This window comes from Bubalus bubalis, chromosome 5 (genome assembly GCF_019923935.1).
Source record: "Bubalus bubalis isolate 160015118507 breed Murrah chromosome 5, NDDB_SH_1, whole genome shotgun sequence".
Classification (NCBI taxonomy): Eukaryota; Metazoa; Chordata; class Mammalia; order Artiodactyla; family Bovidae; genus Bubalus; species Bubalus bubalis.
In genome coordinates this window covers 76,426,130-76,452,113 of record NC_059161.1, presented here as the reverse complement: position 1 = coordinate 76,452,113, position 25,984 = coordinate 76,426,130, and the positions used below count along the sequence as shown (strand labels likewise).

Here is a 25,984-nt window from a genome sequence, read left to right as displayed (position 1 = left end):
TTGCTCTTTACAGTATCGGACCTTGCTTCTATCACCAGTCACGTCCACAACTGGGTATTAATTTTGCTTTGGCTCCATCCCTTCATTCTTTCTGGAGTTATTTCTCTACTGATCTCCAGTAGCATATTGGGCACCTACCAACATGGGGAGTTCCTCTTTAAGTATCCTATCATTTTGCCTTTTCAGAATGCTGACATTGATCGCTGAGGAAGGCTTTCTTATCTCTCCTTGCTATTCTTTGGAACTCTGCATTCAGATGCTTATATCTTTCCTCTTCTCCTTTGCTTTTTGCTTCTCTTCTTTTCACAGCTATTTGTAAGGCCTCCCCAGACAGCCATTTTGCTTTTTTGCATTTCTTTTCCATGGCGATGGTCTTGATCCCTGTCTCCTGTACACAATGTCACGAATCTCCGTCCATAGTTCATCAGGCACTCTATCTATCAGATCTAGTCCCTTAAATCTATTTCTCACTTCCACTGTATAATCATAAGGGATTTAATTTAGGTCATACCTGAATGGTCCAGTGGTTTCCCTACTTTCTTCAATTTAAGTCTGAATTTGGCAATAAGGTGCTCTTGATCTGAGCCACAGTCAGCTCCCGGTCTTGTTTTTGCTCACTGTATAGAGCTTCTCCATCTTTTTCTGCAACGAATTTAATCAATCTGATTTGGTGTTGACCATCTGGTGATGTCCATGTGTAGAGTCTTCTCTTGTGTTGTTGAGAAATGCTGGGCTGGAAGAAGCACAAGTTGGAATCAATATTGCCGGGAGAAATATCAATAACCTCAGATATGCATATGACACCCTTATGGCAGAAAGTGAAGAGGAACTCAAAAGCCTCTTGATGAGAGTGAAAGAGAATGAAAAAGTTGGCTTAAGGCTCAACATTCAGGAAACTAAGATCATGGCGTCCGGTCCCATCATTCATGGGAAATAGATGGGGAAACAGTGGAAACAGTGTCATTTTTTGGGGGGCTCCAAAATCACTTCAGATGGTGACTGCAGCCATGAAATTAAAAGACGCTTACTCCTTGGAAGTAAAGTTATGACCAACCTAGATAGCATATTCAAAAGCAGAGACATTACTTTGCCAACAAAGGTCCGTCTAGTTAAGGCTATGGTTTTTCCAGTGGTCATGTATGGATGTGAGAGTTGGACTGTGAAGAAAGCTGAGCACAGAAGAATTGATGCTTTTGAACTGTGGTGTTGGAGAAGACTCTTGAGAGAGTCCCTTGGACTGCAAGGAGATCCAACTGGTCCATTCTAAAGATCAGTCCTGGGTGTTCATTGGAAGGACTGATGCTAAAGCTGAAACTCCAGTACTTGGCCACGTCATGTGAAGAGTTGACTCATTGGAAGACTCTGATGCTGGGAGGGATTGGGGGCAGGAGAAGGGGACGACAGAGGATGAGATGGCTGGATGGCATCACCAACTCGATGGACATGAGTTTGAGTGAACTCCGGAGTTTGTGATGGACAGGGAGGTGTGGCATGCTGCGATTCATGGGGTTGCAGAGTCGGACACGACTGAGTGACTGAACTGAATGCTGACATTATCAAAGATTAAATAAGTTCTCCCCAAGAGATGCTGCAGTTTCCACATGGATCTAAGTTCACATAGAGCTCAGTCTGTTATAAATGAAAAGGATCATTCAGCCTTTTCCCAGATATTAAAGTTGGAGCTGATTTATTAAGACTCCACCTACAGACTGAGATTTGGCAGATATTGGTACAGAAGTCAAAGCAGTGATGATAAATATGTAACTTGAGTGCAGCAGCTGTTCACTAGCCCTCTTTCCTCCCAAAACATGCTCAGACAACAATATTTTCACTTCATTTATTTCTTCAAAATAAGTCATTTCATACAGCATTTAGGTATTTAAAATCATACACCTCACAAATAAAATTAATGCATCTTAATGACAATGGTAAAATCACATAAGTTATATAAAACAAAATTAGGCATCTTTCAGGTAGTAGCACTAGTGCATTAACTTGAAAAAATGCTGGCAAATCAACAAAATGTTTTTAAACCAAGGAAGCACTGTCCATCTTTATTAACAAAAAATATTTTATGTCAAGAGAAACAGAACTTTGTTCTATTTGTCCTTCTCTATTACTTTTCAAGTCATATTTTAAAGGTCTAAATTTGAGTTTTGTAGGTTTCTCATTGCTTCAGGAATTTCAACCTCTATTGCATTAATACAGGAAATATAGGACTACTGCTATTCTCTATTCCTTTTGACAAATTATATTTATTCTTTAAACTTAATACTTTTAAAGGAAAAACATTACATTTTGCTAAGGAAATTCTATTTCCTGTAAACAGTTTATGTGATAAATGGCACCAATGTGAACTGGAAAACAAACAAGAGTCAGGTGCCCTGGTCCTTTAAGTAACTTATGGGAGACAACTAACTACATATCCTATACCAGTCAGGCTCATGTAATCTGAGAGGAAATTGTAAACCTTTCCTAGGTTAACCTGTTTGCCTACAGTGTAACTAAATCATATTTTCACTATCCCCAAACTCTTTAGATGTAGGTATGCATTTAAAAAAAACAAGTATAAAAAGGCATCATAGCAAAATGTTTATAGTCATGGTTTAATACTTTACTGACAAGCCTTTCTGTTATGGCCTTGCTAGAGTCAATGCCAAGAAATGTGAACGGGTTAAGATGACACAAAGGCATTGCCTGAAACATTTTCTGAAAAGCATAATTCAAGAATAGGAATGCATTCATTTGAGCTCTTCTGTTTATGTGGCACTTTATCTTCCTGCCCCTTTCTTCCTTTATTCTAAAGCAGCATGTGAGGGTTATTAATCTCCTCTAAATTCTACCAACCAAGACTTAAATCATCACTCCACAATTCAGTATCAATGTGATTTTTTCAAAGTCAAATATTCAAACCACTGTAAACAAAACGCAAGCTAAGTTTTGGAGATGGAAAATTAAAGAAACTTTTTTCCACAATCAGCGAAGTTTTATAATCTTTTTAAGTTGGATGAAATGTGCTAAATGCTAAATATCATAACTCCTAGTAAGAAAACATCCTTAGTTAATAAACTAGCTTATTCAAATCAAGTGTTTCACTTTAGACTTAGTGATTTTGCTTATGTATGACTTTTAAGGCCTCTGACTCAAAAATCAGCTCAAAATCATAAGCCTGCTTAGAAACAAATGAAAGGTTTTAAGAATCTAACATTTTCAAAGTTGCAGTAGTCATCTTTGAGCTACAAGGACAAATTTGAATACTGCATTGTACAATGAATAAAGAACAATCACATTATAGAAATAAGTAACATTTTGAATGCTAGGGCACACAGCATGCTCCTAATAGTTACTGAAATGGAGTTTTACTGTTAGAGAATTACCAGAATGTTGTACCACTGGATACACTATTCACTGATGGTAACTTTTAATTAAGAAGAGCTGATTGTTGGCAGCTCAAGAGCTATATTTTAATGTCTGACAAGATCGCCAGAGAGGGCTAACATGTAAACTTTTATTTCATATTTTTAAAGTGCTGCAAATAATAGATTTGTGTTCTCAATACATGAAAAAACATGAAAATCCTAATATTTGAAAGTTTAGGAAGGCCGCCTGACACATAAAGAGCAAAAAAAAAATCACTCTGCTGCTAATCTTATATATTCCCCATTCAATTTTTTTCACAAAAGACGTAGAAAACTATGTTCAGCTAGAGGGGAACTTACAACATTCCTGTTTTAATGCCTATACAAGATAGAAAGAGTAAGCTGAACATGCAAATTAGGCATGGGCATTTACAGGAATGTATAAATATGTTCATTCATTCCTGATAAAGATTTCACTGGGACTTGAACTTCATGGAATAATCAAGTAGTATGTCACTATTAGTTTTTGCCAACAGGGTCAAGATGACCAGCCCCCAAACTTGCAAGGGTCTCACTTGACTGTGTCCATGATCCATTCATGAGAAACAAGAAATCAACCACGAACTACTAACAGTAGTTGTACCACACTGATATCTTCATATGGCTACCACATCACAAAATTCCCAAGACATTAATTTTAATTTCTGAAATCAATCTATCCAGAGGTGCATTCATAGCCCTACATCTAATCTTTAAATCCAAAGAAGAGTAAGGGAAAGAAGAGTTAAGGAAAGGAGGAGTAGGGGATAGGAAAGTACAATCTTGATTCATTTTGCTACTAATATAAATTAACCTCATTTTAACAAAAAAAAAAAATTCTTGCAAGGCAGTCAAAACCTGAATGAATAGGAAGAAAGGTTTCGCTCTGCTCAAGTGCAAATGTAAGAAAAAGTTTCTTTTCATCTTGGTGCAATGTTTTAAATTTCTGCGTAACATAAGAATTTACTTATGTTAACTAACTTCAAGTATATAGTGTTAGGCGCTCAGTCGTGTCTGACTGTGACCCCATGGGAGCCTGCCAGGCTCCTCTGTCCATGGGATTCTTCAGGCAAGAATACTGAAATGGGTTGCCATTCCCTTCTCCATTCAAGAGTATAAGTGCAATTTAAAAAAATCTTTTAACTTCTGTGAGGCTTACAAGCTTGAGTTCTGAGTAAGCACAAGTTTTAGTTTTTAATCCTCCACAATTAAAATGGTCTGCAAACAGTGCTTCATCTTGAATATCCCATGATCAGAACATTACTTAAAAAAGTCCTAATGCTGAATTTCAGCAGCTGATTAATTTTAAAAAGTCGTTACTGAGAGTGACCTATCAGTGTCCAACTGAGGAATGCACAACCTAGTTAACAGGTATAACAGAATAAGATCCCCTAAATAAATAGTTGACACTTGTTATAAAAGCTTAAATATGCAAACAAAAACACTTAAAATAAACTTAATTTTATAAAATATCCAGTTCTATATCCCTCCACTTGTTAAAACTAAAATCAAATGTAGATAAAGTATACTTAATTTTAAAACAACAAAATTTATGTTCAGAAACATCAATATATGCCTGGTATATAATAAATTACTCAATAAATATTTGTTGGATGAATAAACTTCTCTAAAATTCCAGTAAGCAAGTATCAAGTTTGGCCCTTAAAATACTTAGGAAAGGAAGACAAGGTTTATGAATAATAATGCATAAAGCTCAACTGGATTGGTGTTACCCAGTGGTATACTCTTAATTCACAGCTTTAAATTTTTCTGGGGGAATGAAGAGATACAAAATCCTTTTAGACCAGATGACATACAGGTACAAAGAGATTTTCAGTCATATTCATTTGTACACATGACTGCCAAACATCGAATTTCACAAGCTCCAAGTGCTATTTTAAGGCTCGGTAAAATAGAAAATGAAACACTTTTCAGTTAAACTGACGATAATAACTTATAACGCCTAAAAGTCCTATTCACACAAAAGGTACTCAAGAAAAGTCATCTAACGATTTAAAGCATATTTTTTGAATTGCTCCTTAAAGATACTTTTCTCCTAAATTGTTTACATACTCCTTAATTTTATACGATCACTTCTACCAAGTGAAAGTGCTGAGTAAATCTCAATTCTGAAACATTTGCCAAGAAGACATGCTAAAAGAAATATAAGTGCTTTAAGGTATACCATTGGTTTTTTTTTTTTTTTTTTTGGTCACTCCATGACGCTTGTGGGACTTAGTTCCCCAACAAGGGATTGAACCTGCACCCTTGGCAATGAAAGGGTAGAGTTCTAACCACTGGACTGCCAGGGAATTCCCATACCATTGGTTTTCTAAGTAAGATAATAAAAAACAAGACCAAGATAACAAAACTTCACAGCATTAAGCCTCTTTACATTACGTAAAATAATGCATAACAAATTAAAATTTAGCATCCCTGATCTTCAGAAGAATTAAGAGGTAGAACACTTTTATCTGGAAGATCTCATAGTGAAGCTAAGTTTTAGAGGGTATGCCTCGTGGATTAGCCCACCAAGCAAATGGCTACACATCTAATTCTAGTAAGAAGCAGAATTCTGAGAAGGTTGAATAAGGCAAAGATTTAAAAACTATCATATTTTGTAAGTCAAACAAATTCATTCAATGTTATTATCCCAATTACTTTAAAACTCTTCAAAAGTCAAGGTAATAGATGGTGGATAAACAAAGTATTAATTTTCAGAAACATGAAATCATTTAAGAGTGGTTTGACAAGGCTAGCATGAAAACAAATACTGTTTAGGTAAGCAAAAGATCTCTCAAAACCAAATGAAAGCATGGTGTTATAATTTTAGATGAAAAGTTATTTTAGGAGTTGGAGGAAATGCTCTTAACAAAAAGCTGAGGAAATCAAATCCCTCCAAACAATATCCAACGTGACAGATGAATAAATGAGTTGCATTAAAACATGAGGCCCATGGTCTTTTAAAGCTTCAGTAAGCTGCTCAGGCACCTTTTCCCTCGTACATTCTCTTTTATAGACTAGAAATTCTTCACTGGGCACTATAAGTTCTTGTTTTTAGGTAATATTCTCAAGGAGTAGACTCATCTCTGTAAAAATTGCATGTTATCTACTTATAACAACTGGTGAAGTACACATTTATAAAGTCTACCAAATTGCAATATGAAATCAGTTTCGACAATTCTGAGTATCTTCATTTGAGGAATCAATTCATAACATAGAAACTATTAACCCACTCAGAGTTTTTAAAAAGACCCAATTACTGGAGACACTGTGGATTACGTCCAGTGGCCTCAGCTGAAGCCTTTCGCATTACCCCAAATAGGAAGTTGTTTTCTTCTACAAGTTAATGCTGCTGGGTGCTAGTTTATAATACTAACACTATATCTTCAGGTCAGTGTCAGTAGGTGGCAAGGACCACCTATTCTGTCACCCAAGCAGAAAGAGGGCTGTATCACCGCTGTAGACACACATCTGTAAACTTGCACACTAATTTTAATCTTAACAAGGAATTCAGTGTCTTAGTGGTTTAAGGTTAAAAGGATGGTTCAAGCATTGTGTTCTTTTGTTGTTAAGGGTAACAAATAGCTTATTGGAAAACCCAGAGCCTTCTGGATCTGTGAGGTAGTAGGCTTCAATCCTCATCATGCATGGATCACACTTCTCCAAAGTTGGTATGGCCTGTCTCCTTGGCATGGTCCCTTGCTTCTGCTTGTCCAGTTAATCCCTTCTGACATACCATGCATCTCAGGGTGAAGCGGTTTACATCTGTAAACTGTCTCTTCTTTCTAGCTTCATCTGCTAATTCCAGTGCTTGCACAAGAATAATATCATCATAAGAGGAGAAAATAGTCAGAGGAGGGGTGTCTGGGTCAGGGAAGACAAGCTGAAGTGGATCATAGTGGATGCCATCATAAATGAGAAGGACCCTTTTGGTATATCCTGCATCTTCCCCAAAACGATCAATTCGTACGGTCTGTGTATCCACTACACATATTTCACATTGGTAAAATTTAGACAAAATGGATATCTCAATAGCTCCGCCCCAAGTATCATCCCTTTTGATCCAGTCACAGTACTCTTCATTTGTTTTTCCCAGTATTGCCTCACTATAGAAGTCTGGATCACTTGCTACAATTTGTGCTATGAAGCGTCTCATCTCAGGGGCACAAGCTGGATTCAAGACTCCTCCTTCAACAACATAGTACACACTGGTAAAGAGACAGGAGTTGTCTGCTGGGACTGCCATCCTGGTAAGCACAGGCAAAGTTTCCCTGACGTAACTAGGAGCACCATACTTTGTAAATGCAGGTGACGTTTTGGGCCTATTTTGGTCTTCTTCAACGATCAGCATGTCACCTGTCAAAAACAAAACAAATTCAGAACTGCAGAGAAAGTATAGATGAAATTGGGTGTTCACTAAGCAAGTCTGTAAATTACAAACAGGAGGAGTTAAAGTATAAACTGGGGTTACTAGGGAGAATACAGCTTTGCAAACATGTGACTAGTAAGAATTCTTGCTCCCTGAATCTTCATAGAGATGAAAACGGAACAAAGAGAAAGGCATTGTATTTCATTTAGTAAAGGACCCGAGTTACACACTTTTATACCTACCTAAAAAGATACATTTCAAGAACAAAATTTTCTTATCCTTGCTCTCTGCAGTTTAAAAGCACTTCCAAAAGGTGTTTACGAAGGACTCGGCCACTAGGGGGTGCTCTCGATCTGAAATACCATATCTACCCTGTTCAAGTGTTTACAGGATCCTAGAGACTACAGAGGAAAGCTTTTAAATACCAATATTGCTGTTCAAGTTTTAATACTGGACAGAAATAACTGCTTTTGTCTAGAACTTGAAAGCGCCTTCAGTGGATGTGTCAAAGCAAACTCTAAAATGAATACAACTGTCAGAGAAAGTATAAATGAAGGCGATTGTAAAAATGAACCAGGACAGCAAAAAAAAGTATCCTACATCCTTCAGACATACTGTCTTCTTTCAGTGATACAGGGAAAAAGAGCAATCAGGACAGAGAAAACATCGCATTTTAAAAATACTTCTGTGGACACAGAGGGAAACAAAATGAATGAGATGTTTTCCAGACAAACCAGAAAGCAGCCAGGAAAGAGGACTCCACGGCTTTTGAGCTTCTCACAGAGATCAGGCCCTCCCTGTCTCTTTCAAACTACATGTGAAGTCAAGGAGTTGTTGGACACTCGCCCTGGCCTCCGTCAGAATTCTCTGTTCTTTAATTTCTCCTATTCTCGTCCTCCAAACCGACACATAGACCTGGCCCTGACACCGTCTGTTCTCTTTTCTGCCCCTCTACGTCCTCCCAAGACCTTGCCTGGCCCAGCCTCGATTCCCGTACCTGACTGGATGGGCAAATCCTCCAGAATGGTATCCCCGTTGCTGAGATCCAGGCACTCGGGCGGGTATCCGACGAGGATTCGCTGACAGCCGGGGGAGATCCCAGTGATGGCGGCAATCTGGCCCTGGAGTTCCCGCACCCGGGTCCGGCTGGACAACCCCTGCAAAACATGGGTGCCCTCCTTGGCCTTGCAGCGGAGCCGCCACATAGCGTTGGTGCGGCCGCCCACAGGGCAGACACCGGTGGGGCCAGCTTTGGTCCCGGCAGCAGGCTGGCTGACGCCGCCGGGGCAACCAGCCGCCGGGTGGACTCCAAAATGGCCACCCTTTGCCGGTCCAAACATCGCGAGAAGTGGCTGCTTTTACGGTTCTCGCGATACTCTTCGGCTTCTGTTCTAGCACGCTCTTAAAGAGACAACTAACTCCTGCCACTTCCGCGTCAGGAGGCAAAGGATGAAGGTTTATCCGTATTCCCAAAGTACGACTGCTCTTGCTACCTGTAGAGCTAGTGAGGTACCCTCCGCGTCGGAAGCATATATGCTCAAGGGAAGAGGGTGGGGGAAGGAGTTCCTGAATCAAAGCCATTGGAATGTAGCCTTGTACTTAGTTCGGAAATTATTAAATTGGGGCTTCCAAACTACGCCGGGAGAAACAAGAATCATAGTTCGGAATGCAGACGAATGCCAAAAATGGTCTGTGAGTCAAATAACCAGTTAAAGACAAATAAGTACTCGTGACTATAGACTCGGCTGCTGCAAACATTGACTCATTGAGGTTAAGGGGCCGAACGACTGGCCTTTCCATCTCCAAGAGACTGTAACTTGAAAAGTCCATTGGCCACATCAGAAAGCGCAGTATGAGGTCAGCATCTGGGCAGAGGGCAATTGCTACCTTCAGGAGGTGGTGGCGGTATAAGGAGGAGGAATGAAGACCAACGTGTGTCATTCAGATTCCAGTTCAGGCCCTAGACATACACATACCAAAAGGCCTCCATTCCTGCCTTCAAAATAGCAAAGTACTCACGTAATCAGGAGAGAAGGTGGGGTGTAAAGGACACATAACCACGGAATTTCATAGCAACGTGATAATGCTAGATTATGTGACTTTTTCCAAACCTATATCCCGAGAACAAAGCACGGTGCCTCGCAAATAAGTGCTCAGTAAATACTTGCTGAATGTATAAAACGGAGCTGTATAGGCACAGAGAGGGCAGCTGGGAGCTGTAAAAAGTTTCAAAGAGGAGATACTATTTGAGCTGTTTTGAAGGATGAATTTAATCCCCAAGGTGAAAGAGGAATAAAAAACATCTCTGAATTTACCTCTCTTCCAAGAAATACGTACGCATTGTTCATTGTCCATCCTGGACGCAGAGCAGCAAAGCCTACACTGCATAGAGGGGATTTATTACCACAGTCAAGCATCGAATGGGCCCCGGGGGCAACTGTGCACTTGAAATGTGCAAACTCACTAACACTGTGAAAGTTTCTGCCTCTGATTAAGTTATATGGAAACAACACATCTTTTCAAACCTTTCAGGACCCAATTTTCTCCTGGAGCAGTTTTCCTCTTTGGTTCTTCAAGATGGTCATAACAACCGGTACAGCGTGGGTGGTAAACGAGAGAATAAATAAGGTGGGTAAGTCCGCTGGAGTACGAGCACGGGTTCCGGGAAGTCCCTGGTTCGGCGAGGAGAGTAGTTGATTTTCTTAGTTTACAGTGTTTGACCGAAAGTACTATGCCAACATCCTAAGATGGGATCCTCTTAAGTCCTTTGGTGGTTTACTTTAGCACGTGTTAGTCACTCAGTTGTGTCCGACTCTCTGTGACCTGAAGCAAAGTACCTTCTAAAGTGTGTGCTCCAGTGCTTGGATTTAACGAGATCCCGCCGGGATTCAGGGAGGAGAGCGTTAATCTTCACAACATTTTTTTTTTTCCAGTCACCAAAAAGCCACACCCCCTCAAGACGTCCACTAGTTCACTCTCGCGATAAAAAAGTCCGGCTTTTTATTAACCCCGCCCCCAGCCGTACTAGTTGCCAAGCAACGGTGTAGCCAACCGCCAAGGCGCCGGGAGACTCGCGAGCTCGCGCTAGTTCACCTTCACAGGTCCCTCCTCCTGCCCGAGCTAGCGTCCTCGAGCCCCGCCCCCCGGAGCCCGCGGGCGCTCGATTGGCCGAGGAACCTCTCCAGGTGAGGGCTGAGGCCGGGGTGGGCGGGGCCTTGCGGGCACGTGACCCGCCGGGAGCTGGTGCTCCAGACCCCGGCCCCAGAGTCAGCTCCCGCCTGTTAGCCTCAACGGGTAAGTACCGGGGCCGCAGGCGGGAGGGGTCTTAGGGTGGACGGCGGCTGTGCGGCACCTTGAAGGGGTTTGACAGGCGATAGGAGGGGGGCTGCCTGGACCTTGATGAGGTGAGGGAAGATGAAGCCTCGCTGTTCGGGGCAAGTCCGGGTTCCCCCCGCCCCCACCCCAGGCATTACCTGGAGTGCGTAAGTTTAGGGACCCAGAGCCGCAGCTGATGGGTGAGTTCAGAGGATGTGCGTGGTCAGTGGAAGAACTGCAGGGTCCCTGAAGCTCTGGAGGTCTTTCTCACGAGTCCCTTGTCTGGGATTGCGGAGTGAACTCGGGGCTCTCCCACTCCAGTTAAGACTCAGGACTTACCCCTTATGCTGCAAGTGACCTTGGGAAAGTTATTTACCGCATCTAGTTGCAGGGTGATAACACCATCGACTGCTTCCCAGGAGATGTATGGGGAGGGAGTGCGGACCAGGGGTTGAGGGTAACACCACAAGGGAAAGTGGTGACGTCCGGGGGCTGTACCCGGGTCCAGCTGTGGTTTTTCTTTTAGGGGACATGTTTGTGATGTTCCCGCTTCTCATTTTTTTTTTTTTTTTTAACCCCCCAGAAGTGAATCCTACCATTGGACTGCAGTTGCTTTATGAAAATAAACTTGATCTAGGCACAACCCACCCCATCCCCACCTGATGCCACTACTCTCCTCAGAGTCTTAACCTGGAATCTGAGGTTAGGAAGGAACTTGGATAAAGCATTTAATTTATTAACCTCAGTTTTTCGATCTAAAATGGGGAGAAGCAGCAATGGTAGCAAAATCTGTTTTATTACAGGATTATTGGAAGGATTGAAGGAGATAATTTATGTGAATGTAAACTGCTAAGTCAGCATTATAAATGCAACTGTTCATAGATAAGGAAACAGAGGGCTGGAGATATTCATGACTTGTCCTAGGGCATGCAACTATTAACTGGGAGAAGGAGGGCTGGATTTGACACTTGGCCCAGGGTTCTTTCACTTGTACCTCAGTGGTCCTCTTTTGGGTGTTCTAAGGGTTCTTTCCTTCTTTCCCTTCTTTACATTCCTTTTGTCCCTTCCAGACATCTCCTGAAGAGTTGCCATGTCCGGGAATCCTGCCTCTTCCTCAGAACAGAACAACAATAGCTATGAAACCAAAGCAAGTCTCCGAATGTCAGAGAAGAAATGTTGTGAGTGTTGGGAAAGAGGAGGGGCTGCTCTGTTCCAGGATTTTATTTTGGGAATATTGTTGTAATTCTAGACTTTGCTGCTGAGTGGGAGTGAGAAATAATTCTTTGACACGGGAATTTAAAACAAAGTCTACCAGGGGAATTTCCTTTCTGAAACAAGTAGACTCTGAAATGTCTGTCCTTGGGGCTAGACTGCTGGTGTAGCCCAGCATTTTCTTCCTGTTTTCTTTAACTGAATCTTTATCTTCTCCATCCTGGGAGTATTTGCCCAGTCAATTGATGCAGAAAGTTAGAGTAAGTATTATACTCGCAATAAGTAAGGCAGAGTGGCAGGGTGCAGGAATTCCTCGGGGCTGATACTGTTAAGAGTTTCTCTTAATCTCTTGGGCTAAGTTTTGTGAGAGTGCGCTCGCAGCAGAAATTGCAGGTAGGAACCAGTTGCTCATTTCTACAGGCCTAAGGGAAATTGACCATGACATTTCACTTCTTGCCATGTCTGGGGCACTTTACTGTCTTACAAGTTTAGTCTTTATATTTTGCAAACTATTTTCCTCTGGGGATGGGTTTCACAGGAGCATTTCCATGCCCATCTTTTAGACAGAGACAACAGATGGGTTTGCAGAGAGATGAAGTGGTATTTCCTGTCCCCGTGATCTACGTGCCTAAGCACCCTTAAGACTGCAAGACTGTATCGCCCAGGTCAAAAGGTCCTGGGCATTTGGTCCCTAGATGTTTTGGGGAAACTCAAGGAAAGCTCACTCTGTCCCTGCTTCCAAGTTCCCTTGGAAACCTACCAGGCAGTCCTTCTCATTTCAGTGGTTATATTTATCAGCAGGTGGAAATAGTCGACCAGCATAAGACTTGGGATCATCTCATGTTCCAAACTTTCACCAGAGTCTCAACCTTGATGTCACGCCCTTGTCAGTCTCATGATTAATGATGATCATCTTTTTTTCACCTATCACTGATGAAGCTTGTTGGGGTTTGGCTGCAGCAGAGGCGGCTTGTTTGGGTGTGATCCTGGGGTTGGTGCACCTGTGTGATCAGTGTCTTCTTTCTCTGCCAGGGCAGGAAGCCAGGTACCGAGGGCAAGCACCCTGTGGAAGATAGCTACTATAGAATGATATTTGGGTGTAGCCTCTGGAGTCAGCCTGCCTGGGTCCAAATCTTCTTGTTACTACTTCCTAGCTAGGTGCTTGGTTAAAAACCAAGTTGCTTGTCTGCCCCATGCCTCAGTTTACTTTTTGGTATAATGGGGATACTAATAGTATCTCTCTGAATGATACGAGAATTGAATGCGTATATATAGGAGAGCTCTTAGAAGAATGTTGGGCCTGTGGCTAAACTGTGTTATTTTTCACTTGTGACAATTTGCATGTTGTGTGTGTTCCTGAAGCATTATATATAGAGTTATGTGGTAAATGCTGTGCTGGAATCTTACTATTTAAAAGAGCCCTGTCTTAAAGAATCATATTTTCAGTAAAAAGTGTTTTCTCCTCTTGTTTGACAATATGGTAGCCCAGATTTGGGGGTATGGAATGCATATCTTAAAGAGAGGTGCCTTCATGTTACTAGGACACTTGAATCCAAAAAGAGCAGAGAACAGGTGGTGGTAGTTGGGGGTGGGGAATTGATAACTGTGGAAGTCTTGGACCCTGCCCAGTGCCCAGCGTCAGCCCTTCTGGCTCTGCTTTTTTCTCCAAAGGACTCTCCTACCTGCTTTCTAACTTTTTTGCAGCCTTTTTGTCTTGAGGTCTTTTGATTAGTCAAGGAAGCAATAATCCCAGGTCTCTTTCCATCCTCTAGACTCTAATTCTTGATCTCCCCTTTCCAAATTCTACCCTCGTCTTCCCCATTGGAGGCATCTGGGTTCTCCTGAAGCTCTGTCATTCATTTACCCCACTTTGTTCTCCTTTCACATTTGGACTGTGAGATTTTGAAAGCCACAGTCCAAGGAGAAATACAGTTATGAGAGTATGTGTTTATTTCCCTTTTCTCTGTTACTTGCCTGTTTCTTGCAACAGGTTTCCCAGTCTGCTTAGTGTTCATACCCAGCAGCTGCTTTATTAATAGCTCGCCCATTACTGCTAATTACACCTGTTTGTTGGCTGACTTTGCCTCTGGGAAGTACCTGAACTGCATGCAGGACTGTAGAATGTCTTTAGAGAGCCAAAGCCTCCAAAAGAGCATTACTGAAATTTCAGCTGCTCCTGGGATGGGGGAGAAGGGGGTGGTGCTGGCTGAGGTGCCCTTAAGGTGCTGAGACAGCTGGTTACAGGGCTCAGTGAAAGCAGGAATTAGGGGTAGCCGGGGAGATCCACTTGGTTTTCTTTCTTTGTTGCTTTTATTCTTTGATATTTTGAATAGGTCTGGAACAGACAGGTTCTCATGAATCTTCATGAGACAGATTCATATGAATCTTCCCCTAATTACAACACAGAAAGAAAGTGAAAAGCAAGAAATTTCTCATGATTTTGCCTGTGCCTGTTAAGTTTGATCCTTTCTAAAATCTTATTCTGGTGTATCCTGTTACTGAAAATGGATTCACACGGTACATTTTTTGTTCTGCTGCCATCTCTCCCCTGCTCCTTTTTAAAACTATATTCTGGACATTTTTTGTGGGTTGATAAGTTCAAATTTACTTCATTCTTCAATCAGCCTTGTATGGATATTGCCTTTCCCTGATGGACATTTACATTGTTTCCAGTTTTTCACCGACACCAACAACAACGTAATAAGCATCCTTGCATGTATACCTTTCCGTGTTTGTGCCAGCAGCTTTCCTGTAGAAATACTTGGAGGAAAGATAGACACTTTGAAACACTCATCAGCATTCCTCAAAAGATCTGTCTTGTTAGCAGTTTTTAATATTCCAAGGTACTTGATAGAAATTGGGCATTAAACTATAGCTACACTGGTTAACTAAAAATTTAACTTTCTTAGTGTTTGGCTGCAGAACTTGGATATGTTAGGCTTATATCAGTAAAACGGCAGGACATAATTGGCAGTTTATGACTTCTGATGAATACAGAGAAGGTATTACTAATGAATCACATAGGGCAGTATATTTCAAAATATTGGGGCTGTTGAGAACAAAAAGTGGAAGATGACCTTGGTCATGAGAAAGCCAGGAACTGTGGGCCTTCTAGACTACCCTTCAGGTTTAGGTTAGAGATCAGAGTTGTGCTGGCCACTTGGTTCCCTTTGTCAGGTGCTGACAAGAGCTAGTGACTGGGACTAATTGGACAGTCATGAAACTGGGAGTCTGGTCAGGGCCCTGACCTTGACTTTCTATTGCAGGACTGTGGGCCAAGCTCTTCCCTTTTTTGGGCCTCAGGTTTTCTGTCTACAGGAGGGAAGTTTTCACATGCTCATTTCCTCTAAGTGTGTTTGTGAAGGAAAATAAGATTGAGAAAGTGAGTTCAACCTTGCATAAAGAAGGCAGAAGAGAATTTCAGCTTTGAAACAGCTTTCCAAACTTTGTCAACGGATATGTTATAATATGGGCTTCCCTGGTAGCTCAGCTGGTAAAGAATCTACCTGTAATGCAGGCGACCCCAGTTTGATTCCTGGGTCGGAAGTTCCCCTGGAGAAGTGATAGGCTACCCACTCCAGTATTTGTGGGCTTTCCTGGTGGCTCAGTTGGTAAGGAATCCGCCTGCAATGCAGGAGACCTGGGTTTGATCCCTGGGTTGGGAAGATCCCCTGGGGGAGGGTATGGCAACCGACTGCAGTATTCTTGCCTGGAGAGTTCCCATGGACAGAGGGGCCTGGTGAGCTACAGTCCATGGGGTCGGAAAGAGTCAGACATGACTCAGTGACTAAGTACAGCACAACACATGTTATAATTATATTGTGTCTGAAATTAATCAGTGTGAAGTGTCTACTATTCAAATTAAGGTGGTGATAGTTTTGTGTTTTAACAGGCAAGACAGAGTGTCCTAGTATTGCTGATGCAGTACTTTGAGATAGAAAGTATGGTTTCGTTTTGTCCTCCGGTAAATGAGCAGCCCTGTTGCAGCAGGTATGTGTGGGTGTGTCGTCGGCAGAGGGGGAGCTGCACTGGGGACCACCAAGCGGAGTCCTTAATGCCCCGTGCTTCCTTTTGTTCTTAGCACTCTGTGTCCTGTTTGGTAAACATGGAGCAGCTGGTTCCCTGGCTGGCTTCAGAGCATCTCCCAGGGATCATCAGTTCATTTTCAGCTTCAGGGAGGGTAAGAGGACGTTTAGGGGAAGTGCGTAATGGGCTGGAAGGTGTGGGCTGAGCAGCACTGGAGGTGCAGGTAATGAGCCAAGCCATGGGGATTGGAAAGGGAGTGGCGCTGAGCTGGAGAAAGTGAAGACTCGGGAGGATTTCACTCCTGAAACCTGAGGCAGCCATCTGCCTGTTGGGGGTCAAGAGGTCAGGGATTAACATCAGTGAGGCTGCAGCAGGGCATTTGCTTGCCCTTGTGCTCCCTGTTGGGATAAGAGACGAAAATCACTTCTGTTGCTCATCCCGTACCCTGGAGGGGCTCCTGCTCAGGCACAGGAGTTTTCCATGTCCCCAGTGGGTGAAGGGCTAAAAGCCAACCCCTCTGATGCCAAGTTTGGGCACCCAACCCTCGCTCACTGCCAGGGCCCTGTTTGGGTACTGGGTACTTCTTGCCAAACACTCCTAGGAAACTCTCTTCCTTCCAAGGTCTGCTCTGTACCCACGCCCCTCTGCCCACTTCTCCACTGAGACCTTTTTACCTTCCCTTTTCTAAAAATGAAAGATGACATTCCCATCCAGGTACCACCAGTTTGCTGAATTGTTTCTTAGCCTTCCAGGGTCGCCTTGTCCCAGGGAAGAGAAGCAGTAGCCACCTGCTGGACGCCTTCTGGAAGATGAAGGTGCACGTGACTCTATCCCGTGCGGTCTGTGCACGGGGCCTCCCGTGTGGGAGACGCAGAGCCCGAGTCCCTCCCGATGACCTGCGTTTGGGTCTTGGCCCGGGGCTGTGACTGGCAGCATGCAGGGCCCTCTTCCACCACTCCTTCCTGGCAGGGTGGGTAGGGAGGAGCTGTGAGTAAGTCGATCCTCATTAGAGGCTCTTTTTATGGAGAAAAGCGGATCCCAGTGACTCAGTGTATGTTCTCAGGCGCGTCACCTGGCCTCTGAGCATCTGGTTTGCCCCCACTTGCCCAGGGAGAGCTGTCTGTGTAAGTGAGCATTCTTGAAATCTGTTTTCTAAGGAAGGGCAGACCAGTGGCTGTTCTGCTTCTAAACTGTCTTGCTTCTATCTGGGCCTTTGAGGCAGGCTGGCCGTAATGCCCTTGTGGGCTAGCTTTACCACGATGTTCCTGAGGTCTAGTCAGATCCCATGTCATGTAGGCTGTGTGCTGTGTGTGCTGAGTTGCTTCAGTCATGTCTCCTTGTGACCCTGTGGACCATAGCCTGCCAGGATCCTCTGTCCATGGGATTCTCCAGGCAAGAATACTGGAGTGGCTTGCCACTGCCTTCTCCAAAGGATCTTCCTGACCCAGGGGTCGAATCTGGGTCTCCTGTGTCTCAGGCAGGTTCTTTACCATCTGAGCCACCCAGGTAGGCTTTGACACCATCTAAATCATTTAGAAGTTCTGGCTTAAACTCGTGCGGCCTGAGCACAAAGGCCCAAACAGGTTGAGGGCAGGATTTTTTTTTTGATCCTCAAGATAACTCTTGCCCGTGGCTCTGAAGGGGTGGATGGGATCCTTAGGAGAGACAGTTTGTTGGATGTGTTACTGGAACCAGCTCAGTGCTGCACTGGTAGAGTCTCCAGGCCCAAGGCCTTCCTTCATGGCGCCGTCACTGTGTGTTACTAAATATTCTCAACGCCGAGGAAGATGCTGTGGCTACTGTCTTTCTATTCCTGGCCATTTTTTTTTTTTTTTTTTTCTCTTTCACCTTGTGTACCTCTGTGAAGACCTTGGGCAAGTGGGAAAGACACATTTTAGTTTGGGTACTTTGTCTTTTAGGAGGTTTACCTCGGTTTGCCTTTCCAGTCCTCTTGGACCCTGGCCTCACTGAAGTGTATGAGAACCAAACCAGGTTCTGATCATGAAGGCTTAGGCCCCTGCACACTCTTTACTTGGCCTCTCATTATTTATTTCTGTTCCATTCCATTTCCCTTTAGCATGGGCATCTTACATGACAAACTCTCCAACCCTCATCGTTATGATTGGCTTGCCAGCCCGTGGCAAAACCTACGTGTCCAAGAAACTTACACGCTACCTCAACTGGATTGGGGTGCCCACCAAAGGTAGGTGCAGCTGTACATTCTTTGGAAGAGGAAATGATCAGTTCTGGGCCTCCCAGGTCTCTGGGAGACTTTCTGTCCCTGGCATCAAGGTTACAGGCTGCTCCTGGCAGCAGTTGTGGTTTTTCCTGGTTTACCGGCTTTATTCTCTGGCTATCCACTTGTTCCTCCTGTCCTTGGCTGGATTGGCTTAATTTTGGGGAAATGCCTTTGTAGGAGCATTAAGAATTAAATGAGTATAGGGCTTTACATTTCCAGAGCCCTTACATCTGCGTTATTTAGCAGTATCCCTGTGGAATACCCAAAGTGGCTGAGAAAATTGAAAGTCAGATAATTTAAGACTTGTCCAGAGTCTGTAAAGTCAAAGCTTGAACTTAACCTGATTCTTAATCTTGTATTGTTGCCAGCATACCATGGTGCTTTTTTCAATCCCCTTGGCCACTCTGACATTAGACCGAGAAGGCCGCTTTGGGACATTGTATTGTTTCGCTGCTAAAGGGTGTGGGTGTCTTCTGCAGTGTTTAATCTTGGGGTGTATCGGCGGCAAGCAGTCAAGTCCTATAAGTCCTATGACTTCTTCCGGCATGACAACGAGGAGGCCATGAAGATTCGCAAGTGAGTCTTCTAGGCCTGACCGCCAGGCCATCCCTTCCTTGGCCATCGTGAGACTGGATGTCACGGGGCTTGGTTTCCTTTTTAGTAAACACTTGGTGGGAATTTTAAGTGTAAGTTACCCACTGGGCGGATCACTGTGGACTTGGGTGGGTAGAAGAACAGGACTCAGAAAGTTGTGAGTGTTGCTGTAGGCTAAGTCTCCAGAGGGGGAGATATGTACGTGGGGCAGGGGAACATGAAAGATCCAGGAAGGAAGAAGAATAACGGGGAAGTTGAAAGGTCCAGTTGGGGAAATTTTTTGATCCGTGGGGAAGCTGAACAGAAGGGACTTGACCCCTGTGGCACCCCAGCGGTTCGCGTCTCTGACTGTGCCTGAGCTTGGCCTTGGCTCGGTCCCCTGGCTGATTTCCTCTGCTTTCTTGGCAGACAGTGTGCCCTGGTGGCGCTGAAAGACGTGAAGGCGTATCTCACAGAGGAGAGCGGGCAGATTGCGGTAAGCCTTACTTACTGCCTCTTCCCCATCTCCACCCCTGCAGCAGCCTAGCTGCACCGCTCCGCCTGGGGTCCACCTCTGTGGGATTGTGTTTCTTGGTCCCCATTCCTTTGCCTCGTGGGCTCTCTTCCCAGGTGTTTGATGCTACCAATACCACTCGAGAAAGGAGGGACTTGATTTTGAACTTTGCCGAGGAGAATTCCTTCAAGGTAGATTTCATTTTCACTTTTTGCTTTCATGCGTTGGAGAAGGAAATGGTAACCCAGTCCAGTGTTCTTGTCTGGAGACTCCCAGGGGAGAGGGAGCCTGGTGGGCTGCCGTCTGTGGGGTCGCACAGAGTTGGACACGACTGAAGCGACTTGGCAGCAGCAGCAGCAGAGTCTGCCTCTAAGCTGGAGGAAGAGGAGGGTCAGTGGAGGTGGGGAGTTAGGAGGCATGTGTGGACCTGCTTGACTCTGGTGGGTAAGGACAGGACCGGACGCCCGATTATCTCGTCTTGGTGTCTTACCCCCAAAACTTGAGTGTTTTCTTTCAGGTCCTTTCTCAGATCCTTAGCATGTATGTATGAGGCCCTGGGGATATGGTAAGAGCTATTTTTAAATGAAGAGCCCTTGAAGGCCACTTTCATGAAAGAAAATCTCCGGGGGATGTGGTGGCTGGGGTGGGGCAAGTGTGAACGTGTGCTCTTAATTGGCAGCCTGGCCATTTTTGACTCACCGATCGCTGCCTTCTCCCCCTGGGCAGGTGTTCTTTGTGGAGTCCGTGTGCGATGATCCTGACGTCATTGCTGCCAACATCCTGGTAGGTGAGCCCCCTGCACACACGTCTCTATGCCTTGCGTGTGTGTGTGTTGGTGGGGGTGGGTGGAGAGTCAGCTTGGTAATGAAAGCGAGAGGTAGACGTGTTTAGCAGCACAGGGTGAGCTCTTAGATCTGCCAGGACCTTGGGAGAAGAAGCAGGCTTTGAGGAATAAAGTAAGAATTAGCTGTTGAATATAGAGGCTCAGCTTAAACTGTAGGAGTCCTGGTTCTATATTCTGGGTATTAGCTAAGTGCTGAAACCTAGGTATGTTCTTAGAATGGATCAGACTCTTCATCATCTGTCTGGGCCACCTTTCAGGAAGGCCGTCTGCTCACCAGTGGTCTAACGTTCGGGTCAGCATTCTGGGCACCTTGCTGTGTGTGGTCACAGCTCATACCTGTGCCCATCTGATGGCTGTACCGTGCTGTGCTAATGGACGTCCATGCGTTGTGTCACGGTGGTATTCTCCCAGCAGTGTGGGACCTCGCTGTGGAGGTGTCTGGTCCGAGTCAGCCAGGTGTCAGTGCACTTTATTCTAAGTGCCCCTGGGGAGAAATTGAATCCCATTCTGTTTTCCCAGGAAGGTCCATGAAAGGATAGGGGCCTGCGAGCTGCTTCAGCTGTGTGACTGCCTCTGTCCTGCAGCCAAGGGCAGGCGCGTGACTCCCCAGTTGTCTCTCCTTGGTTGCCAGGGTCACAGGACGGGGGGCGGGTGCTGCTCAGTGAATGGGGTCGCCAGCGTTCCCGTGAAAGGCCTCTTCTCTGGCCTTGCTGTGCTTTATTCAGCAGTGGCTGTTTGCGGGAGTGCTGTTGAGAGCAGACCTGTGACCGGGCCCTGCTCTCCCTGTGATTCCAGGAGGTAAAGGTGTCGAGCCCCGACTACCCTGAAAGGAACAGGGAGAATGTGATGGATGACTTCCTAAAGAGGATTGAGTGCTACAAAGTCACCTATCAACCCCTTGACCCAGACAGCCATGACAAGTAAGGTTTGAGGCCGAGGTCTCAGGGCCGAGGCAGGGGTTGCATGTGAGAAAGGAGCCTTTCTCACCCCGTTTGTAGTCTTCCTCTGACCATCCAGACCTGTGTTTACATCATTCCAGGGAGAAAAGATACGGCTCTGTGGCCTCTGAATGGATGGAATCTTACCCTTGAACACCGGAGTGTTTTTTTTTATCATAAGTTCTTCAGTCATGTGTTCTAGACTATGATTTCTCAATCTCAGCATGATGGACATTTTGAACTGGATAATCTGTACCGTGGGGAGCTGTTTCGGGCACTGTAGGAGCTTTCGCAGCACCCCTGCCCTCTGCCACTAGATACCCATAGCTGTCCCAAGCTGTGGCAATCAAAAAGGTTTCCAGACTTAACCAAATGTCCCCTGGGGAGCTAACTCACCCCTGGTTGACAGCCACTGCTCTAGATCAGTAGTTTTGAGTTGGGGTGTTGTAGGGCACCCCTTTAAGGTGTGTAATCAGTTTTTGATCAGTTTTTAACGTTTATTGTGTATGTGTGTGTGTATATATATATATATATATGTATATGTGCACATATATTACGTATATAAATAACATAATATGTCAATTTATTTTGCATAAAGCATAATCTATTATACATGTGTAGGAGGCTTCCCTGGTGTCTCAGTGGTAAAGAAGCTTCCTGCCAATGCAGGAGACCTGGGTTCGTTCCCTGGGTTGGGAAGATCCCCTGGAGGAGGGCATGGCAACCCACTTCAATTTTCTTGCCTGGAGAATCCCATGGACAGAGGAGCCTGGCAGGCTACAATCCATGGGGTCACAGGTCACAAAGAGTCGGACACGGCTGAGCAACTAAGCACCGCCCCCCCTCCACCGACACACACACACACACACACACACACACACGCATATTGTTGTTTAGCTGCTCAGTTGTTTCCGACCTTTTGTGACCCCATGGACTGTAGCCCATCAGGCTCCTCTGTCCATGGGGATTCTCCAGGCAAGAATACTGAAGTGGGTTTCCATGCCCTCCTCCAGGGGATTGTCCCAGCACAGGGATGAATGCCTGCATTGCAGGCAGATACTTTACCATCTGAGCCACCAGGGAAATCCAAGAATACTGGAGTGGGTAGCCTATCCCTTCTCCAGGGGATCTTCCCAACCCAGAAATCAAACCGGGGTCGCCTGCATCATAGGTAGATTCTTTACCAGCTGAGCCACCAGGGAAGGCCATACATATATATACATATACACACACACATATGTATATACATATATATATGTATATGGCTTTTATACATTACTTAGTATGGCAGTACCTATCGGCAGCGTGGCCTGGAATGCAGGTTAAGTTGATGTGTGAGAGCAACAAGAGTTGTAGCAAAGTGCCAAGTCCATGTTGAGGAATGATATGTGCACAGGGAGACCCATGAAAAGGTGGTCTTCATAAAAGCATGTAGTCAGAGCAGCTCTGTTGAGATAAGAATACAGCTCTGCAGCCAAGCAAATGGTGAGAGTGCATAGCCCATTGTTAAATTGCTTCAGCGGTCTGCTTCATGCTTTTAGTCTTTCAGTTCCTTCGAGTGTGTTGTCCACAATGTTAGTGTTTGGAGATGTTACTTAATACAGAAATTGAAAACTGCTGCTCTAGATATGGCGTAATACTATATTCTTTAGTTAGCCCAAAGCCCTACATTGAAAAATATTCAAGAAGAATATGTGTGTGTGTGTGTGTGTGTGTTTATAGATGTTACTTCTGGTGGTAGGGTTATGGGTGATTTTTATTTGCATCTTTAAAAAAATTTCTTGTGGAATAAGCAGTTACTATTTCTTAAGTAGTTTTACTTATTTTCTGCTGTGCTGGGTCTTCGTTGCTGTGCAGGCTCTTTTCTGGTTGTGGCAAGTGGGAGCTACTCTCTAGTTTCGGTGTGTGGGCTTCTCACTGTGGTAGCTTCTCTTGTTGCTGAGCAGGGGCTCTGGGGTACGCAGGCTTCAGTGGTTGTGGTGTGAGGGCTCAGCAGTTGTGGGCTTTAAACCATAGGCTCAGTGGTTGTGGCACATGGGTTTCATTGCTCTGTAGCTTGTGAGATCTTCCCAGACCAGGGATCAAACCCATGTCTCCTGTACTGGCAGGTGGGTTCTTTACCACTGAGCCACAAGGGAAGCCCAACACTTGTTATTTTTATAGTGAGAAGAATTCCATGATGGCCCCAGAGCAGGCTTTGTGAGTGCCTTTGAGAAAAGCTTGACTGATACATAGACAGGGAATGCGCAGAGACGTCTGTCTATGGTTCTGCTCCCTCCTCCCTGCCCCTCCCCTCAGGGGGTTCTATACTCTGACTCGACCACCTGAGTTGGACGCTGTGCTTCTCAGCAAACTTCAGGGTTACCAAAATCACCGGGTCATCTAGTCTAGCCCCTGAGGGGAAGCCTGAGTTCTGCTCACCGCACTTAGCCACAGTACCTGGCACAGGGCGGGCACTGAGGATGTGGTGCTGCCTGACGAGACGTTCAGGGCATTTTGCTGCACCTTGGTTCTGAGGAGTGAGTGACCCATCTCTTTCCACTTGGCTCCTTCCACGTGGGTGGGGGTATCACAGGAGAGACGGAAGAGCCTCTAGGAGCCTCAAGTCACTCTGCAGATCCTTTCCCCTCCTGTTTTATGCTCAGATTTTCATACCCAAGGGATTTTTTTTTTCCCTGCTTTGTCCCAGGGATCTTTCTTTCATCAAGGTGATAAACGTGGGCCAGCGATTTCTCGTGAACAAAGTCCAGGACTACATCCAGAGCAAGATCGTCTACTACCTCATGAATATCCACGTCCACCCTCGCACCATCTACCTTTGCCGGCATGGAGAGAGCGAGTTCAACCTCTTGGGGAAGATTGGGGGTGACTCAGGCCTCTCAGTGCGAGGAAAACAGGTGAGTAGTTAGCCAGCAGGCTGGATTATCCCCGGCTTAGGGTGAGAAGGACGTGGTGGAGAAGGTCATCTCTTCGATCCCCTTAACTTCTTATTGAATCCTATTAGGCTTAAGTTGCGATTTCAGTGAAGAGACATTTTCTTGTTCATGGATTCTAGCTCTGCAGTGGACGGTGCATAACTTGGAACCATTTCTACTGTGATCATTCGGCTGTCAGACATTTATTGGGCTCAACTTGTGTGCCCAGCACAGTACAGGCTGCTCTGGTTGAAGTTCATTCCTCCTGGGTTTTTTATAACTAGGTAGCACCTTTCAGAGTTTGATTGGGGTCACGCACATTGTCCCTTTTAGGCTGAATTGGCAGTCCTGTGTGTGTGTGTGTGTGTGCTTTTCGACTTCACCATGCCTGGCGGCGTGCAGGATCTTAGTTCCTCAGCCAGGGATCAAACCGGTGTCCCCTGCAGTGGAAGCATGCAGTCCTTACCACTGACCACCAGGGAAGTCTGCTTTTGTGTTTTCTCTTACATGTTTTGTTTCATGGCCCAGTTTGCCCAGGCTCTAAGGAAGTTTCTGGAGGAACAGGAGATAGCAGACCTCAAAGTGTGGACGAGCCAGTTGAAAAGGACTATCCAGACCGCAGAATCTCTGGGGGTGACCTACGAGCAATGGAAGATTCTGAACGAGATTGATGCTGTGAGTAGGAAGGATCTGATAGCTAAAGTGCCAGTTAAGGTCTCCTGTTCAGGCTGGAATGCTCAGAAGTCACCACGTGGGCTGTGCTATCTAGAAAACTAGGATTGCCAAGTAGAGACATTGAGGAAGCTGAATCTTTGGCCGGTCCGAGGAGGAAGTGAGAACAGCTGTGTCCCCAGTTGGGGCTTCCTGCCTGCCTGATGTGCCTGTGCCAACACCCGGCCCCTGGCACCTGGGGAGAGTGAAGCTCCAGTTGGTTCCTTCATATATTTTCCTCTGAGGAAAAGGAAATACCTGACAACTCACGTCTTGTCTAATTTCTGCTTAGGTCACTTGGTCAGCTCTTCTAGAAACGTCCTTTCTAAATTTGTTTTTGTGTTTCTCTGTCCTTGAGGTCAGAAGTAGACACTTCCTTTTCTTTCCTTCCTCTGTATACATTTATGCCTCCCATAAGAATTCCCCAGAGCCTCCTTCCCTGTTTCCCCTCCTTTTTCCTGCTGACTTTTCTTGACCTCTTAGCTCCCTAGCCACAGGAGAAAGCGGCAGCTTGAGCTTGAGCCCTCGTTCTGTGAATTGGTCAGTTACAGTGTGCGAAGGGAGCCGGCCCAGTGCCTGGCACTGATATTCCTCAGGGTCACCTCTTCATGTGGGGGGCTGTGTGTGTCCGTTCGCCTCCCCGAGTTGTGTGGTTCCTGCAGGGCGTGTGCGAGGAGATGACTTACGCGGAGATTCAGGAGCAGTACCCGGACGAGTTTGCGCTTCGAGATGAAGAGAAATATCTGTACCGATATCCTGGAGGGGAGGTGAGATTCCTTTCCTGTGGGGCGACTGTCCCATCCTTTGCTTGGGGTTTAGCTTTAATTTGGGGGAAGGACTGAATGTGAGTTTGGGGACCTTCCAGGGGTACTTAAGGTATCTCTTGGTTTTTCTTCCTACCTTTGGGTTCTGCTGTGTTTAATTCAG

At 45.0% G+C, this 25,984-nt stretch overlaps 2 protein-coding genes across 12 annotated transcripts in view; one reads left to right on the top strand and one right to left on the bottom strand.

Annotated features, from left to right (window-relative positions):
• Nucleotides 1–1,821: 1,821 nt before the first annotated feature.
• Nucleotides 1,822–9,221, bottom strand: YOD1 (YOD1 deubiquitinase). The gene is made up of 2 exons (XM_006043798.4): nt 8,768–9,221; nt 1,822–7,757 (listed from the first exon to the last, which is right to left on the bottom strand). Exons 1-2 carry the CDS (start codon nt 9,108–9,110, stop codon nt 7,054–7,056), a joined length of 1,047 nt encoding a protein of 348 aa, XP_006043860.1. The 5' UTR covers nt 9,111–9,221; the 3' UTR covers nt 1,822–7,053.
• Nucleotides 9,207–25,984, top strand: part of PFKFB2 (6-phosphofructo-2-kinase/fructose-2,6-biphosphatase 2) — a 28,620-nt gene continuing 11,842 nt past the window's right edge. For 2 of the 11 annotated variants that reach the window (XM_044943261.2, XM_025277732.3), the window contains exons 1-11: nt 10,726–11,064; nt 12,156–12,263; nt 18,401–18,526; nt 19,042–19,138; nt 19,565–19,631; nt 19,766–19,840; nt 20,376–20,432; nt 21,289–21,413; nt 24,121–24,328; nt 24,875–25,021; nt 25,720–25,824. In XM_044943261.2, the coding sequence (XP_044799196.1) occupies nt 12,176–12,263; nt 18,401–18,526; nt 19,042–19,138; nt 19,565–19,631; nt 19,766–19,840; nt 20,376–20,432; nt 21,289–21,413; nt 24,121–24,328; nt 24,875–25,021; nt 25,720–25,824 (1,095 nt within the window). In that variant the 5' untranslated portion in view covers nt 10,726–11,064; nt 12,156–12,175. Of the gene's footprint in view, nt 10,399–10,703; nt 11,065–11,668; nt 11,788–12,155; nt 12,264–18,400; nt 18,527–19,041; nt 19,139–19,564; nt 19,632–19,765; nt 19,841–20,375; nt 20,433–21,288; nt 21,414–24,120; nt 24,329–24,874; nt 25,022–25,719; nt 25,825–25,984 lie in introns of those variants that run through there. The other 9 variants (XM_044943258.2, XM_025277726.3, XM_025277728.3 and 6 more) reach the window with 9 other exon arrangements.